This window comes from Marmota marmota, unplaced genomic scaffold (genome assembly GCF_001458135.2).
Source record: "Marmota marmota marmota unplaced genomic scaffold, marMar, whole genome shotgun sequence".
In the NCBI taxonomy this organism is placed as follows: domain Eukaryota; kingdom Metazoa; phylum Chordata; class Mammalia; order Rodentia; family Sciuridae; genus Marmota; species Marmota marmota.
This window is the reverse complement of record NW_026000153.1, coordinates 8,810,258-8,826,824: the sequence shown is the minus strand read 5'-3', so window position 1 is coordinate 8,826,824 and position 16,567 is coordinate 8,810,258. Positions and strand designations below refer to the sequence as shown.

Genomic DNA, 16,567 nt, shown 5'->3' with positions numbered 1-16,567 from the left:
TGCAACCCTCCTGCCTCAGCCTCCTGAGTAGCTAGGAGGACAGGGGTGGGATCAGTTACACCTTTTAGCTGAAATGTTATCCCAGGTTTCCCTTCTGCCCCACATTAGGCACCACTATCTTCTCATTGCAGGCAGAGAAACAGATGGGGCCAGTGGCCTCATCCTGGCCAGCAAAGCAGGCCTATTAATAGGGCCCCAGGCTGCTCGGCTTCCAGTCTTGGGAGCCCCCAGGGCCTGCTGGCGCCTCCCTGCTTGCTCTCTTGAGCCAGATGTAGCTCAGCTGATTCTGCTGGCACTTCCGCCTCCCTCTCAGATCTTAAGCCCCTAAAGGAAGGGTAAAAGGGCGGCGTCCAGGGTTAGGGACCTGGAGAAGACATGCTGGGGAGGGGATCACCAAGCAGCCCTGAGCCTGGCACCCTCCGGGAAGCACAGCCTAGAAGAGCAAGACTTTAGCTTTAAGAAGAGTAATTGAGAAGAAAACAATCCTGGCTCCTCCTTCGCCCTCGTGAAACCTTCCATCCTCCTCCGGGACAGAAGAGTCCCAGATGTGCCAGGAGGAGAGGAACAGGGCGCCAAGCCTTTGTCCCCAGGTGAACCGAGTGCAAAAGTGGGGGGGAAAGTATCCCGTGCTCAATGCCACGCCCCTTCCTTCCCTCGGCCCCCATTAAAGCCTCCGGACAATCTCTGTACGTCAACATCTTCCTTCTGTCCAAGTGCCCCATCCACATTGGACTGTCAGGCGCTGACACCACCCAGATTACTTCAGTCTACTTGGGGTGGGCGGGCAGCACTCCCTGCAGCCTTCTCGTCTTCCTGAAGGGACCGAGGCGGAGCAGTCGGCGGGGGGCGCCCCGATGCCTGAAGGAAGTAAGCCTTTGGCAGCTTAGGGGTGTCGATCCCCTGGGGAGCCGGGAAGCTCACCTGGGCCCGGCCTGGCGCGCCGAGATGGGATCGGTCTCCTCGGCGCTGGCGCGGTCCCGCAACACCGTGGTGCAGTTGGGCTCATCGCCATCGCAGCCCGAGGCCCCATCGGCAACTCCGGTTGCTCACAGAGACACACTTGTGTTCCCCCAAACTCGTGAAGAGACGCCCAATCCTCCCGCAGCCTGGGAGGCGCTGCCAGCAGCCGAGAGCCGGGACCAGCGCCCGAAGTTGGAGAGCCGGGAGCTGTCCGCGGTGCTGAAGCGAGTGGAGACTATGTCCCAATCCTGCTTGCCACGAAGCTGCAGCCCTGCGGGTGAGTTTCCCTAGCTCGCCTGATAAATCGCGGGGAGCTCCTGCCAGGAGACCTTTTAGGGAACTTCTTACTTCAGGGGGAGAAGAGAAGTCTCTCTATCCCAACGGGACTTTGCTCTTCTTGTCGTCTTGGCCATAATTTCTTTTACAAGTTAAAATTTATTTTTAGATCAGTAGGGGTTATTTTAAAAGGACTATTTTTCATTTGGGGTTTAAACATAGCTGGCAAGACAGCTAACACCCCAAGGACCCCTTTATTCAGCTTTATACTGGCGCCAGTACCACGGGAAAATGTCTTTTTGTCGCCTTGGAAAGACAAGTACAAAAGAAGCATTCGTTCCTGCCTTGTCCCAGGGGAATTCGGAAAAGGGCAGAAAATTCTTGCTGGTCCAAGACTTAATTTTTCCTGTGAAGAAGGAAGCCAGGGTTCGAACTAGTTCCTTCAGAAGGGACTTGGGGTGCCAGCTTAGGGGAAGACTTTTAGGACAGGCAATGTGGGAGAAGTGAAAATTATTCACAGGATTTGGAGTCAGAAGTGAATCTCAGTCTCCACCTGCTGCCTTCACTATGATCTTGGGTAGAGACTCTCCCTGTGCTTCCAGTGATTCATCTGTGTCATAGGGATGGTAATAATACACATCTCACTAGGTAGCTGGAAAATATGAGCCCACAGGATGCATGCAGAGATATTTTGCAAACTTTAGAATTCTATGCTAATATCCAGATGCATGCAGAAATACTTGGCAAACTGTAGAATTTTATGCAAATATCCAATATTATATCTGAACGAGATCTTTTTACTTCATCAGCTGAGGGAATGAAATGACGAAACTTTTACAATTTTTAGTTGGAGATATTCAAAAGATCCATTTATTCAAAGCAGGTCCTGCTTTGTGCAAGTGGGAGTAAAATTTCTTGGTCATAATTTTAAAAAGACACTCTAGAATGTTGCTAAATATATATGTTGGCCTTTGGTCTCATTCTTGAATCCTCACTTCATCTCAAGCAAAGCTGAGGATTATCTGTTATTATGCCTTTGCTAGTTTTCAAGAAGGATTGAGTAGATCAAGTGTACAATGTTGGTCCCCTTAAGTGCAAAAGGATGAGGTTAGTGAAGAGGGGATTGGCTTACGCCTAGACTCACTGAGAGGTAAGGATATGTGTATTATTTTTCCCTTGAGAATTTTCTTTCAAAAAATATTGTCAGCAAAACCTTGTTTCAAAATATAAAAAGGTTGGGAATGTACCTCAGTGGTAAAGCACCTCTGGGTTTAATCCCAGTACTGTGAAAAAATAAAAACACATTTTCAGTTTTCCCATTAGCTTTTATTTGTTCTTGTTCAATTCAAACAGACATCTCCCCACAATTAAAAGAAGAAATACACACGTTGTTCTGATTAGGGAGGACTTACCATTGTTAAATATGTTTTCATGGACATATCTTTTGGTACTTACAAAAAGAGAATAGGAGTTAGGATCCTGTGTTCTGCTAAGTTCAACATCTTTGGGCAGCTTACTTAAATTTTCTAAGGTTGTACAATCTTCTCTTTAAAAATGAGTACGAATGTAGTTATCTCATCCCCTATGCCAGGAAGTTCAAAGGAAATTATGAAGGTAGAAATGGTTGGCACATTATAAATATTGTATAAGAGCAAAGCATTGTTAAAGTATCTGGAGACTTAGTATTTTCTAATGTGTAGGTGAATAGTTTTTATACAAATGTATTATGGTCTACATTGGGGAACTCTTAAATATTATTTTTTGTGTGGGGTATTAGTTGACTTACAAACATATGTATCCATGAATGGTTAATACTTTTTTTCCTTGCTATGCCTTTGCTATTGTGATCAGAAGATTAGGATATTGCAATTAATTCACACATTTATAATGCCATGAAACCAATTTCTAGGAATTTACACTCAATTAATTTCTGTTCTAGGTTTAATGACTGACTATACCCTGGAAATACTTTAACTTTTTGATTGTACAGGATTTTTTTATGCCTTCCATTTTTATTTCATAAAGAATATTTCCAATTAAAATTACATTCTGAGTTTTATATCACCTAGGATACTTATATAAAATTATTAGATTTCTTATTTTTGTCATTTAAAAAATTAGTGCTTGAGATTACATCTCTGAAGTGTGGTGGGTTTCAGACAGCTGGAATTGCAGATGAGGCCCATTTTTATCATCTGTAAAAATGAAGTGTGTTGTCTCTCACTATGAAACTTGGTGGCTTTTTGCTGAACCAAACTGATTTATTTCTAAAAATTTATGGTGTTGCATAGAATAACAGAAACTTGTGAAATCTGGGAGCAAATTAGTTAGGTTTGCATATGTATCTTTTTTTTTTTTTGGTACTGGGGATTGAACTCAATCACTGAGCCATATCCCCAGCCCTATTTTGTATTTTATTTAGAGACAGGGTCTCACTGAATTGCTTAGCACCTCCCTGTTTTTGAGGCTGGCTTTGAACTTACGATCTCCCCCTCCCCCATCTCAGCCTCCTGAGCCACTGGGATTACAGGTGTTCACCACCGCACCCAGCCCATATCTTATCTTTTTTTTGTGTGTGTGTGTGGTGGGGATTGAACCCACAACTGAGCTATATCTCCAGTCCTTTTAATTTTTATTTTTTTTTAATTTTGAGGCAGAGTCTCAATAAGTTGCCTTGGCTGGTCTTGAACTTGCCATTCTCCTGCCACAGCCTCCTAAGTCACTGGAATTACAGGTGTATGCCACTGCATTTAGCTTAAAATTTGTATTTTAAACAAATTTTACACATACACACACACACATACACACACATCCCACAATTATTTGTGGGATGCTATTTTGTGAGATTGTGGGATGGAATTTTTAAATTATCATTTTACAGATGAAGACACTAAAGCACAGAGAGGTTTATTAACTAGTCACACAGCTAGCAAATGACAGAGCAAGCATATAAACCCAGGTAGTCTGACTCTGGAACTATATGTTCCTATCTATTTCTCTAAGTTGTTTGTCTTAGCTTCTATGTGTTAGTTTGCCATTTGTTCCCCTTTATTTTATTATTTTTTAAAAATATTTTTTAGTTGTTGATAGACCTTTATTTTATTTTATTTTTTTTAATTTATATACTGTGCTGAGTATTGAACCCAGTGCTTCACACCTGCCAGGCAAGTGCACTATTCAGGGTCCAAAATCAACTACTTTTTCTCATGGAAATTTTAACTCTTTGAGCCTCTGAGATTTGTTTTGTTAGGCATGGTGATTGTTTCCCTACTCCCTTCTCATCTTGTTGTGAAGATTCAGTGAGATAAGTCAACAAAATCCAAGTGAGGATCTGGTGTGTGTTTCTTTCTTTTTTCTCGCTGTGCTGGGACTTAAACTTAGGGCCTCATGCATGCTGGGCAAATGCTGTACCTCTGAGCTACGTACATACATACATCCCCAGCCCAACCTGGTATGTATTAAGCATGGGTGTTTTCTATGTTTGTTTGTTTGTTGCAGAACTTTGGTGGAAAAGAGGAAAAAGAGGGAGAAACTTAATCCTTTAATGAAAAGGCACCTCAGAGTAAATAAATAACAAAACAAACAAGAAACTGTTCACAGCTCTCTATTGCTTAATAATCTGTGGTTAATTACCAAAGGCTCCTAGATTTTGTTAGAAAACCCTCGTTATTGTTGCAAGTGATTTTTTGGGGGGGGCAATAATCTATGTATTAATATTTTAAGGGCTCTTTTAATTTTTAGTTATTGTCCCATTTTTTCCTTTTATTTTCTTTCTTTTTTTTTTGACATTTGGAAAAGATGTCCTGTAAGCACTGGATTTAAATCGCTTTAAAATGCAACCAGTTTTTGTCCAGTGGCAGCCTTGAAGAGTTATCTGACCGGACTTTTGTCTGTTTCTTGGTTTCCATGTAATACTTCTGTGATTCCCGATGATGTGGGTGCTATTTGCCTCTAGCTGGGCCCTCTCAGATGTTAGAATTGGTGGTTTCCAAACATCGGTGCTTATCAGAGTCACCTGAGAGGTAATTCCAGAACCTTAGGTTGGTTGCTAGGGGATAGGGCTGTGGTTTTAGCACATTAGCCAATTTTTCCAGGTGATTCTGTTACCACCAAGTGTTTATTGCAGGCACCTGGAGACTTACTAAAAACACAGTGATGGGCCCCTCCCAAGTTTCTGATTGGTGGGTCAGACAAGGAACAGAGAATTTGTATTTCTGACAAGTTTCCAGTTGCTGCTGATGCTGCTGTTCAAATGGTCACTCTTTGAAAACGAGTTGCCTCTAATAAAAGTCATCCAGGAGGGCAGCTGGAAATAAAGAATGTCACGTTAGCCCTTCTTGTTTTGGGACCTGGGCAAATGCTGTGGAGGAGAAACTCTGGATTCCGACAGCTTTCATCTACTCAATCTATTTCCTTCACCTCCCCAGCCCCTTAGCAACCATTTTCTTGCCAATTTCTAAAATGTCAGGATAATTATGATCCCTTATCAGTGAAGCTTTTACTTGGGATTAAATTTTTGGGTAACTTTTAGCTGAATTAAAAGGACTGACTAATGTGAAAATAAAACAAAACTCTCGTCATTTTAAAGATCTGTGGGTGGATGGGTGAGGTGTCGACACCACGGGTGCCTTGATCTTTCAACACTCACAACATCTCTTAACATGTGTCCCTGTTCTGAGTTAATTTAAGCAGACACGAGCAGCCTTCTAAGCTGAGGCTAGTGACAGGGAATAATGATGAGAACAGACGTGTGACTAGCAAGTACTGGGCTCCTAAATGTAACAACCTCCAAGAACTGCCTTCTCGACACACCTCCTTCCCCTAAGGGACACAATTTGGGATCCCAAAGTCCTATCAAGGCTGAGAAGTCTCGGAACCATTTTCCTCTGATTCTCTTCTGACAGTTATTAGAGTCATTGCTTTTGAAGTCAGTCTCAGCTGAGGGCGAGTGGGGTGCCCTTCTTAGCCCTGAGCCACCTGTGGAACATCTACCTGCTGCTGGGTGGAAGACTGGTACTTCTGATCTGTATAGCACTCTACAGATTAGAAAGCCCCTGGGGAGCCTCTTTGTCATCGTCTCTTCATAACAGGTTTCTGAGGGAGATGGGACCGTTGGCCTTATTGATCTCCTTTAATAAAGAAAGCAGATTTAAATCACCTTTTAGTTTATTATTGATGACATGTTTTATCCTAGACCACGGCCAGTTAGTTAGACTTTCAGGTGTCCCATTACTAATTCCTCCAGGCAGTGCCACACCAGGGAAGCCGTCTCCAGAACCTTGATCTGGAATCTCAGAGGCTCTGATACTTCCTGGCTCCATGAACTAACTTCTCTGAGCCCATTTTGTTAATCTGGGTAATGGAAATGGTACTAACTTCATCTAAATAAGGTAGTTTATATAGGTACTTAAGTCTTGGACATGATAGTTGTTTAGTAAATATTGGGTACTTTTACAGATAATGGAGAGAGTAACTGTGTTAGGCAAAGCCCCACCTAGAGCTGGAGTCTATGGACTGGCAGAGTTAGGGTACAGATCTGCTGATTTCTAGTTCTGGTCTCTAGAAATCAGATTTCTAGTTCTGGTCTCTTTCCACAACGCCATGATGATTCTTCAGTGGGAGTTAATAAGGGGAGAGAAGATGGTGGGGGAGAGAAATGGAGTGGGGCCAGAAAACGGGACTGAAGGCAGAGGGGAAGCAAGCAAAAACCACAGTCCACATGGTGTTAGAGCTTTGAGGCTCTGGATCACCTAATTCTAAGGTAATGACTCAGTGCCTCCCCCCCTTTTTTTAGGTACCAGGGAGAGAACCCACGTGCACTTAACCACGGAGCCATATCCCCAGCTCTTTTTAAAATATTTTTAAAAAAGTTTTGAGACTAAATGGCTTAGGGCCTTGCTAAGTTGCTAAGGCTAGCTTTGAACTTGTGATCTTCCTGCCTCAGCCTCCTGAGTTATTGGGATTACAGGTATGTGGCACCATGCCTGGCCAATTCCCACAGTTTTATATTGTCTTTAATGTATTCATATTTTTCAACTTAGGTGTGTGTGTGTGTGTGTGTGTGTGTGCTTTAATCTTCCTTTTGGGAGTGAATAGTTAACATTAATACCCTAATCAGAAATACTCAAGAAAAGTGTGTCTCTATATTCTTCAACTCTTCCTCCAACTGTTCCAACTATGTTGTATTTAACTGTGTTAAAGAGTTTTAAAATCAACATATGGTTAATTAGAAATAATTTTTCATTGGTCAAAATGAGAGCTGTTTAAGATATGCCACTTGGTTAGAAATCTTGTCAGGCACTTCTTTCCTTGAGTAAATGGGGTGTAGAAGTCTTGTGAGTCCAGTCTTTTATACCTGCTCTGGTGGCTCCCTACTCCTAGGTCTCTGATTTGGTCCTGTTAGCAGAGGATTTTGAGGCTGAATCCTGCTTAGATTGCAGGCTGGTTCTCTTTGCTATATGGCCCCAACCCAGGTGCAAGGAGCTGGAAATGTAATCTCTGTGTCCAGGAAGAGGAACAGAACAGTAAATATTGTGAGAACTCGTGACATTAGTACATTTTAGAGTTGATTTTCCTCATTTTACGGTTGAAGAAACAGCCTTTCAAAAGTGAAGTGACTTGACTGAGATTACAGAACTAGTAAGTAGCAAAGTGGGGTTCAAACTTGAAATTGGGTTGGAAAGATGGTAAATGTTAAGTTAAAGGTGAACAGTGCAAGGTGGACTCTAGTTGATTGAATTGCATGGTTTATGCCATGGCAGTGCTTTTCAAAGGGTACTTGGAAACCCTTTGCCTCCGAAATACTTGAGGTTCTTATTAAAATGCATTCTTTCAGGTCCACCTCTAGATCATTCAAGAATGAATCAGAGTCTGATGGTGAGGCCCAGAAACGTGTTTTTACACCCCCAAATGAGTCTTAATCACCCCAACTGTGAAAATGTGCTCCCCCACCTGTGGTGTTTGCATCATTCTTTTGAGAGTCCAAGTGACCAGCTGATGGATAGAATGAAATGGAACTAAAATCAAGTGAGATCATGGATGTTCAAGGCCTTTGTGAAATAGTACGCACGTACATTAACATGTAACAACAAATCCCACCATTTTGTACAACAATAATGCACCAAAAAAAGTGGAGGAAAAAAAGAAAAAGTATGCATAGGTCAGAGATTGATTTGATTTTCAGAATGGCTGGGGTCAGGAAAATAGGCGCCTACACTGGGCCACAGTTGGCAGCAATTGGAACTAATGAGCAAATATTCCAGGAAATCGATGTGGGCTCTGTTTAAACTGGCCCTTCTTAGATGTCATCTCCACTTTCAACAACCTGACCCTGAGTAAAAGAAACTTCAAAATAATCATCTTTCACAGGTTCTTAGTTTCAGTTAGTGCCGCAGTCTGGCTGGGCACAAAATCACGAGCCACCACACAGCTTGTAGATTCAAACAGCAACTCTTTATTCCCGAACTCACACCAGCCGTCTACAATCACGTTCTGGGGAAATCCACGTTCTCTGCCCAAATCCACCCCCACTGGGCTTCTGTCTCCCAAAAAAATACTGTCTGAATCCTGTGAGAACTCAAGGGGAACTCAGGCAGCAGGATACGCCCTATTCCCAGCAGGAATAACCTTAAACCTGGAACCACCCTAAACCCGGATAGTCCTAAACCGGGAACGCCCTAAACCCGGATCCGCCCTGGTCCTTGAGCAAGGTCACTGCAAAATGTCCTGTTTCCACGAGTCCTTCCACTAAGCAACATGGGGTACGCTGGCAAGGAAATTGTCATACCTACTTGGCTAATGGCTCCCAGCAAGTCAGTCAAGTATTTTTTTAAATAATGTTTAACTTTGCATTTAGTTTTCATATTACTTGAGCAATTACAATCTCACTTGAATTTCACAATAAACCTTTGAGATGACGCTCTTATGATCTATTATAAAGTATTTTAAAAATTTTTAGTTGTAGATGGACCCAATACCTTTATTTTGTTTATTTAGTTTTTTTTTTTTTTTTATGTGGTGCTGGGGATGGAATCCAATGTCTTGCGCATGCTAGACAAGTGCACTACCACTGAGTCATAACCCCAGCCCTCTTATGATCTCTTTTAACAAGAGAAAAATCTGAGGTTGGTTCAGAGAAGTGACTAAACTTGTTATGGTCACACAGCTGAAGGTATGAGGTAGGATTAGTTTCTGGATCTCTGACCTCTAAGTGTCTTCTATAGCTGTCCACTCAGGGGCTGTGTTTAAGCTGTGCTGGTAGAATGCAAGCTCCCAGAGGACAAGAAGCATGCTTGTTGGCATCTATGTAAGCAGTGGAGGCTTGAGGTTTTCCTTTTGTGTAAAGGAAAAATGAGGCCAAATTACTAGGTATTGTCACTTCTTAGAAGGAAGGAGCTGAAGTCCAGGGCTGGGCAGTCATTGCCAGTGGAGGTTGGGAATATTCTTTGGTCTTAACTGCATGGGCAGATGATCTAGAAATGGCTTGTGGCTACCATGTCCTCCAAACACTACCAGGAAGGTGCAGCATTGCAGGTTTCTTCTGAGGTGGCTAGACCAGCGTGGAGCTGCTGACAAGGTGTCCTCCTACGCCCCAAGGGCTCCCTCTCCTGAGGGAGCTGAAACTAATCCTCCAGTGAACCTTCCTGCAGTTAGAGGGGCTGCTTTTTATCTCTCTCTCTCCTCTGTAATTTCTATTTTTCCTAGTGTTCTCCTTTACAAGTTCTATCTTATTAAATATTCTGAAGAATATGAGAAAATTGATATTTTGAACAATATGTGCATTTGTAGGAGTGAAGGAAAAGCCCTTCGTCATCTGAAAATTTGCTGGATTGAACTAATAATACACAGATTAATAGGAGAAAAAAGTATACAAATTTATTTAACATATGAAGGGAGCAATCACAGGAGTGTGGTTATCCTCAAACCCAATGAGATCCAGATGCTTCCATACCATCTTTTTAAAAAAATATATTTTTAGTTGTTGTTGAACCTTTATTTTATTTATTTATACACAGTGCTAAGAACAGAACCCAGTGCCTTACACATGCTAGGCAAGTGTTCTATCACTGAGCTACAACCCCAGCTCTTCCATACCTTCTTCAGGGAGGAAGGGATATAGGTGATGTGATGATTCTTGAGGGGAAGTAAATAATTATGAGTAAATGAGTAATGGGTTCAATACTTAGACATCAGTAAATGAGTCTCTTTGGGAATTGAATGGACTTAGGAGATGGGCAACAGCTTGTGATCAGATCTTCACAGAAATGGTTATATTTTTTTCCCCACAGATACTAATTTAGTTGATGAAAACCCAGGGAACAGACTAAAGGTAATTATTTTTTAGGTGGGTCTGCTCTGCAGGCAGATAAGGAAAAGTCAAACTCTGTTTTTCCTCTTCTGTTGCCCTTAAGGACCTTTAACTTAAAACACTCAGTATATTGGGGGCCATATTTGGGAATATTGTTTTCTGAGGCATAAAAAATTAAATTAGAAGTCAAATTTCAGTAGTGGGCTCTTTCCTCCAAGCTTTGTTCCCCAACATTGTCTTCTCCAGCTTACAGATTTCAGGAGGGTTCCATCCTGTCGCCATTTTTCACCCAGTGGTGAATGACCATGGTGAACTTCCTCCAAGATGGCATTTTGAGCTTCCTGGAGGAAGAAGGGACATCTCTCTCCCTTCCAGGCTACACATGCAGGGCAGGGAGTATCCAGAGGCCCTTTCCCCTACCTCTAAACGTAAATACCTAAGTCATCTCCAAGGACACCCTGAGCCTCTGCATCCCAGAGGAGTCAGAAGCAGGGTGGGGGTTGGAGATGTTTCTGGGAGGAACCCCTCTATTAGATCAGGGGTACTCAATGTGTTACACCATTGAGGACCAGGCCTGTGTTTACATATCAGTGCCCTTGACTAACTCCAGGCTCTGATGAAGGCCTGGTCAGGCCATATCACATCTGAAGTCTCCCTGGGGGCAGAGGGAGGTGGACACTGCTTCCTTCCCTAAGAAGTAGCCCCTGCCCAACTTGGGGTGAAGGAGTGGGATTTTTACCCACCAGGTGGCCTTGGAGATGATAGGGCTACAAGTCCGCCAGTGAATTCTTCCTTTTTCCGTTCTGTCACTTTTTCCACAGCCACTCTAATTGTAGGCTCCTCAGGGAGAAGGAAAGAAGGCAGGGCTTTGTTCCCAGCCCTCTCTGGCCTCCAGTGTCAGTTCTGGGATCCTGGCTCCCTAGGGCTGGAAAAGGAGGGGTAACTGGAGAGTGCTCGTGTGTGTGTGTGTGTGTGTGTGTGTGTGTGTGTGTGTGTGTGTAAATGGATTACTTGAATATACAAACTTTGAAGGGATTGGAAAAAATTGCATGTGTACTTTCAATATTTATTTGATACTTTTGTTACACCTATTTAAAAATCTCAAGTTGCATAAATACATTAATTTAGAATATTAAGTTTTCATTCTTATGCTCCATGAAAAAATTTCATCAAATCTTTTTATGTTTTAAATCACTATTGTTGTTGTCTGCACTAACTCCCCCCCCCCCTTTTTTTTGGGTTGTCTTCCTTTGTGTCTTAGTTGTTTGATTTCTAGCACTGTTTGAATAATGTTGCCACTGGAAATTTTACAAGCCAGCATTGATGACAGACATTCATTAGGTGTCAGACATTCCAATCCATCTCTCCTCTTTTTGTAAAGTCTTAGTTCTAATCCAGCAGGAAGTAGAGACTTGATAACACAAGTGTAAGGTGAGTCCTCTCTTAAGGGCTGATGCCTCAGTCAGGTGCCTGGTAGGAAACGGAATTCCATGCAAATGCTTTAAAGGGAGAGCCTTTGATGAAGGTATAGGCAAGGCTGAGGGAGCATATGAGTGCTGTTGAGGCATTCAGAGACCAGCCCTGATGGGAAGCTGGTACACTTGCAGGCCTGAAGGAACAGAGGAGAAATAGTGTCATCAGCCCTATGAGAGCTGCAGCAGGAGGAGAGAGCACCCAAAGAGGACTGTAGTATGTGGAAGCAGAGCCCTCTCCTGGAAAGCAGCCGGGGAAGAGGGAAGAGACACCAGGTCCTTCCCTGAACCTCGGATCTTCTACCAGTGCTTGCTACTGGAAGCCTGAGGGCAGAAAACATCGCTGACAACTCCAAAACACAGGGCAAGGCGAGAAGGGCAGAAAATGGTGGTGGGTAATGGCAAGTGGAGAAAAAAGCAGGGTTTTTCTATTACCTTGAGTTTTCCAGATATATAATGATGTTATAGCAATAGTTTTATATTGTAATTTCCAGTTTTTAGGCTTTTTATTTCTTTCTCTTGTCTAGTTATATTCATAACTACATTCATAGTATCTCTGGGGCCAGGTTGAATGGCAATAGTGAGAGTGAACCTTCTTGTTTCTGACTGTATTCGAATCCCACATGTGTATATGCAGGTGTACACACATGTATGAAAAATCATGTACATTAAGAAATATAATATCATGTTAAGGATACACGTGTGTGAATATATGTGTATACACATACATGTGAAAATATACATATATTTATGTGCTTTATATATTAGATAAATGTAAGAAGTTGTTCAAAGCTGCTTATTTTGTTTGGGAAAGAACAATTTTTTTTTTGAGATACCAGGAATTGAAGGCAGGACTCCATACATGCTAGGCAGCTAGGTGCTCTACCACTGAGCTACATCCCCAACTCTATTTTGTTTTACTTAAAAAATTCAAGAATAGGGCTTGAAATTGGTCAAATGCTCTTTTTTCCTTTAAGGAATCACTATGACTTTTCTCTTTAGATCAATAGTTATGAACAATCAATAGAATTCCTAATACAAAACCACCTCTGCCTTCCTAGAATCAACTTTACTTGAATATGACGTATTAGTGTTTTAATGCATTGTTGCATTCTGTTGATTAATATTTTATTTAGGATTTTTGTATTGATATTTTTAAGTGAGATTTGCCTTTAGTGTTTACTGTGTGTGAAATATTTATCAGGTTTTATTATCAATATACTATCCCCCTGATAAAGAATAACATAGAAGTTTTCCTTTTCTTTTCATATTATAGAAAGTGTGGATATCATTGAAATTTCTTGCCCTTTGAGAGTGTGTAGAATTCTTTTGAGAAAACTTGGGGCCTGGTGCTTTTCTGGGAGGTTGTGTTTTGATGATTTCCCCCTCTTTCTTCTGCAGAAACTGGACCACTTAGATTTTTTAGTTTCTTGTAAGGCATCTTTAGGCAAATTGTCTTTTCCTAGAAAACTGTCTATTTTATTTGGATTTTAAAAAATTATTAACTTAGAGTTGTGTAGCTTCTTATGCCTCTTTTAATGTTATTTATTTATTAAAAAATTTTTTTAGAGTTGATGGACCTTCATCTTATTCATTTATTTATATGTGGTGCTGAGAATCAAACCTAGTGCCTCACATATGCTGGGCAAGCGACCTACCACTGAGCCATAACCCCAGCCCCAATGTTACTTATTTTTTATTTTTATTTTTGGTACTGGGGATTGAACTCAGGGGTGCTTAACCACTGAGCACATCCCCAGCCCTTTTAGTTTTTTATTTAAAGACAGGGTCTCACTAAGTTGTTCAGAGCCTCACTAAGTTGCTGAAGCTGGCTTTGAACTTGAGATCCTCCTGCCTCAGCCTCCCAAGCCACTGGGATTACAGGCATGCATCACCATGCCTGGCTTTCTTTTAATGTTATTTAATGTTCAAGCAGGATTGGCTCAAGTTCTCCCACCAGATTTGTGCCCAGGAGTGGGCTGTGCACATTCTTCCTGGTCATCTCAAACTTCTGATGTCCAGAGTCTTCTGTGTTGTCCATTTCTTTGCTCTGCCTGGTGCTGCCCCAAGTAGCATCACCCCACTGTGGCCTTATTGGATACTGTCCAGATTCTTTCCCCAAAATACCACCAACCCAAGATTGTGGGTAAGGTAGCAGTTTATGGAGGTTTCAGGGACAGTGGAGGCAGGTAACATTGTCAGTGCAGCCGACAACTTAAAATTACATAGTAAACTCCTCTCTTCTTTCTTCATTGAGTCTCTCACAGCACTGCTTGTTGCTTTGCTTTCTCTTTCTTTCCAGTAAGAGCTTCCCCATCTCTCAAAATTCTTCTTCTGGAGAGTTTTCTAGGTCTGCTAGTCTTACTTCTCGAGTTGACATTTTGGAGTTTATCTTTTTACAATGAAATTCAGTGCAACCCAACCATCATGGTGTCCTGGGATGGTGAAATTCAGATTCCACACAATGGACAATGTTCGCCTCCATCTGCCCAGCTGTTGGTAAATTCCAGTCACTTGTGTGGGAGAGAGAAATTGGTGAAGTGAAGAAGGGACTCCTTTACCATCATGTGGATCTTTCTCAGTTTAAAGTAAAGCATTCCTGACTCTTCCAGGAGAAGGAGGCCACAGTCCTTCCTACTGACTGGCCAGGCACAGAGTCTGAGCCCTGTGCTGTCCTGGCCCTTTGCTTCCTCTTCTCTCCCAGGATACATCCACCCTTGTGCAGGGATTTGACCAGAGAGGGCATCTTCCTGCTTCCCTGTCCCAGCTAAGAAAAATCAAGTCAGCTGGAAGGAGCACCCACACAGTCCCACAGGCATACGCAGTATGTGCTAACTGAAAAACTTTCTGATTTCAGCAACTTCAGCATTTTATGCCATTGAATTTTCTGAATCCCACTTTTTTTTCATTATAGAAGGGTTTTATTGAAAACATCAGTATGTTTTGCTGAGCAAGAGAAAGTCTGAAGCATTTTTCCTCCTCCCTCAATATTAGATACAGAGGTCATCAATGGCATCTGAGAAAAATCCATGTCTTCCTCCTTATCGCTCATTCTGTGGTTCGTACCTGAGTGGATTGTCCTGGAAGATTTTACTTATTCTCCCCACCAACATGTAGCTCCTAGGAGGGAGCTTTGTTTTTCTTTATTTTTTAGGTCCTAGTGCCTGACACTAGATCTGGCTTACCTTAAGAAGTGTAGTGGAGAAGTCAACAGAAGGAGCTTGATGGTGCAGGGGAAAGAGCAGAGGATATCAAGGTGTTACTCCTGGCATTATCTCTAGTTTGGTTTTTGGCCTCTGTGGGGTAAGGCATTTAGCTTGTCTGGACGTCTGTGCTTTTTCTACAACACAAAGATACTAATACCTGGTCTACCTAATGGGATTGTTGAATTCACCAAAGACTGTATTGGGCATGAAAGGCATTTTGAAAGGCATGTGGCATGATGGTTGGTCTAATGCATAAGGGACAGGTGTGCATCTGTGGATCTGCAGATATAGTGATAGGCTTCTCACTTCATCAGATCTTTAGAGTGGAATAGATATCTGGAAAAAGTCTTACCAATTCCTAGAATAATTGATAAAGCACAGCCAACATCTTTCTAAATGTAGGGCTGAGCTAGCAGGAAATTAAGGGAAACTCTTGGTTCTGCTGATCTCAAAACCAGGTTTTGAGTGCTCTGGAGGACTAGAGGCAAGGCTTTGGCCCTGAGTTTGGGCAGCTGGGACTGAACCCTCTACATGAAGCTAAGAGGAAGTAATGTGCTAAAGGAAATTTTGCTTACTAGTTATAGTAAAAAGTAACAATAAGTTAACTCGCTGTTTAGCCTGGTTTTGGGTAGAGGAAATAAAAGTCTCTTTGAAGATTTCATCTCTGCATGTCTGCTATGCTTGGGTTTACTGGTTTAGACTTCCTGCATGGTCTGGGATACTGTATGACATGAAGGGAACATTGGCCATTCCTGGGGTCCAGACTCAGGAGATGAAAACACTTGCTGGAGAGATGGATTATCAACTCAGGTCAATAGCACTCCAGATAAACCCTTGATAGAATAATGCTTCATGTAAAATTACAAACCTCTGAGGAAACAAGCCACTTCAGCTGACATTTTAAATGAAAAATGCAAGATACATAGAAATATAGATAGTATGATTCTATGTTTTTTTTTTTTAATTTTTTATTGTTGGTTGTTCAAAAAATGATGATTCTATGTTTTTTAAACACAAGGTTATGTTTTCTTTTTTTATTTGATTTAAATTGATTTCTAACTGATACATAAAACATAAAACAATGTATATTAATGTGGTAACATGTATCTATTTTTAAGAAAACAGTCTTCACTGCTCATGTCTAACTGACCCTTAGTATTCCCATGGGCTTTGATCCAGGACCCCCTTCCGATACCAAAATATGCAGATGCTCAAGTCCATTATGTAAAAAGGCATAGTATTTGCATATACCCAGGCACATCTTCTTGTATCTTTTTTTAAAAATAAACTTTTAACTTATTTTTTATTGGTGCATTGGATTCATTTTGTCATTCGTCCTTGCACAT

General features: G+C 41.8%; 1 protein-coding gene across 10 annotated transcripts in view; it reads left to right on the top strand.

Moving 5' to 3' along the window:
• Window positions 1–603: 603 nt before the first annotated feature.
• Pde1c (phosphodiesterase 1C) overlaps window positions 604–16,567 on the top strand; it is a 606,321-nt gene continuing 590,357 nt past the window's right edge. For 3 of the 10 annotated variants that reach the window (XM_015490202.2, XM_048786437.1, XM_048786439.1), the window contains exon 1: window positions 619–1,237. In XM_015490202.2, the coding sequence (XP_015345688.2) occupies window positions 634–1,237 (604 nt within the window). In that variant the 5' untranslated portion in view covers window positions 619–633. Of the gene's footprint in view, window positions 1,238–16,567 lie in introns of all 10 variants that reach the window. The other 7 variants (XM_048786431.1, XM_048786440.1, XM_048786435.1 and 4 more) reach the window with 6 other exon arrangements.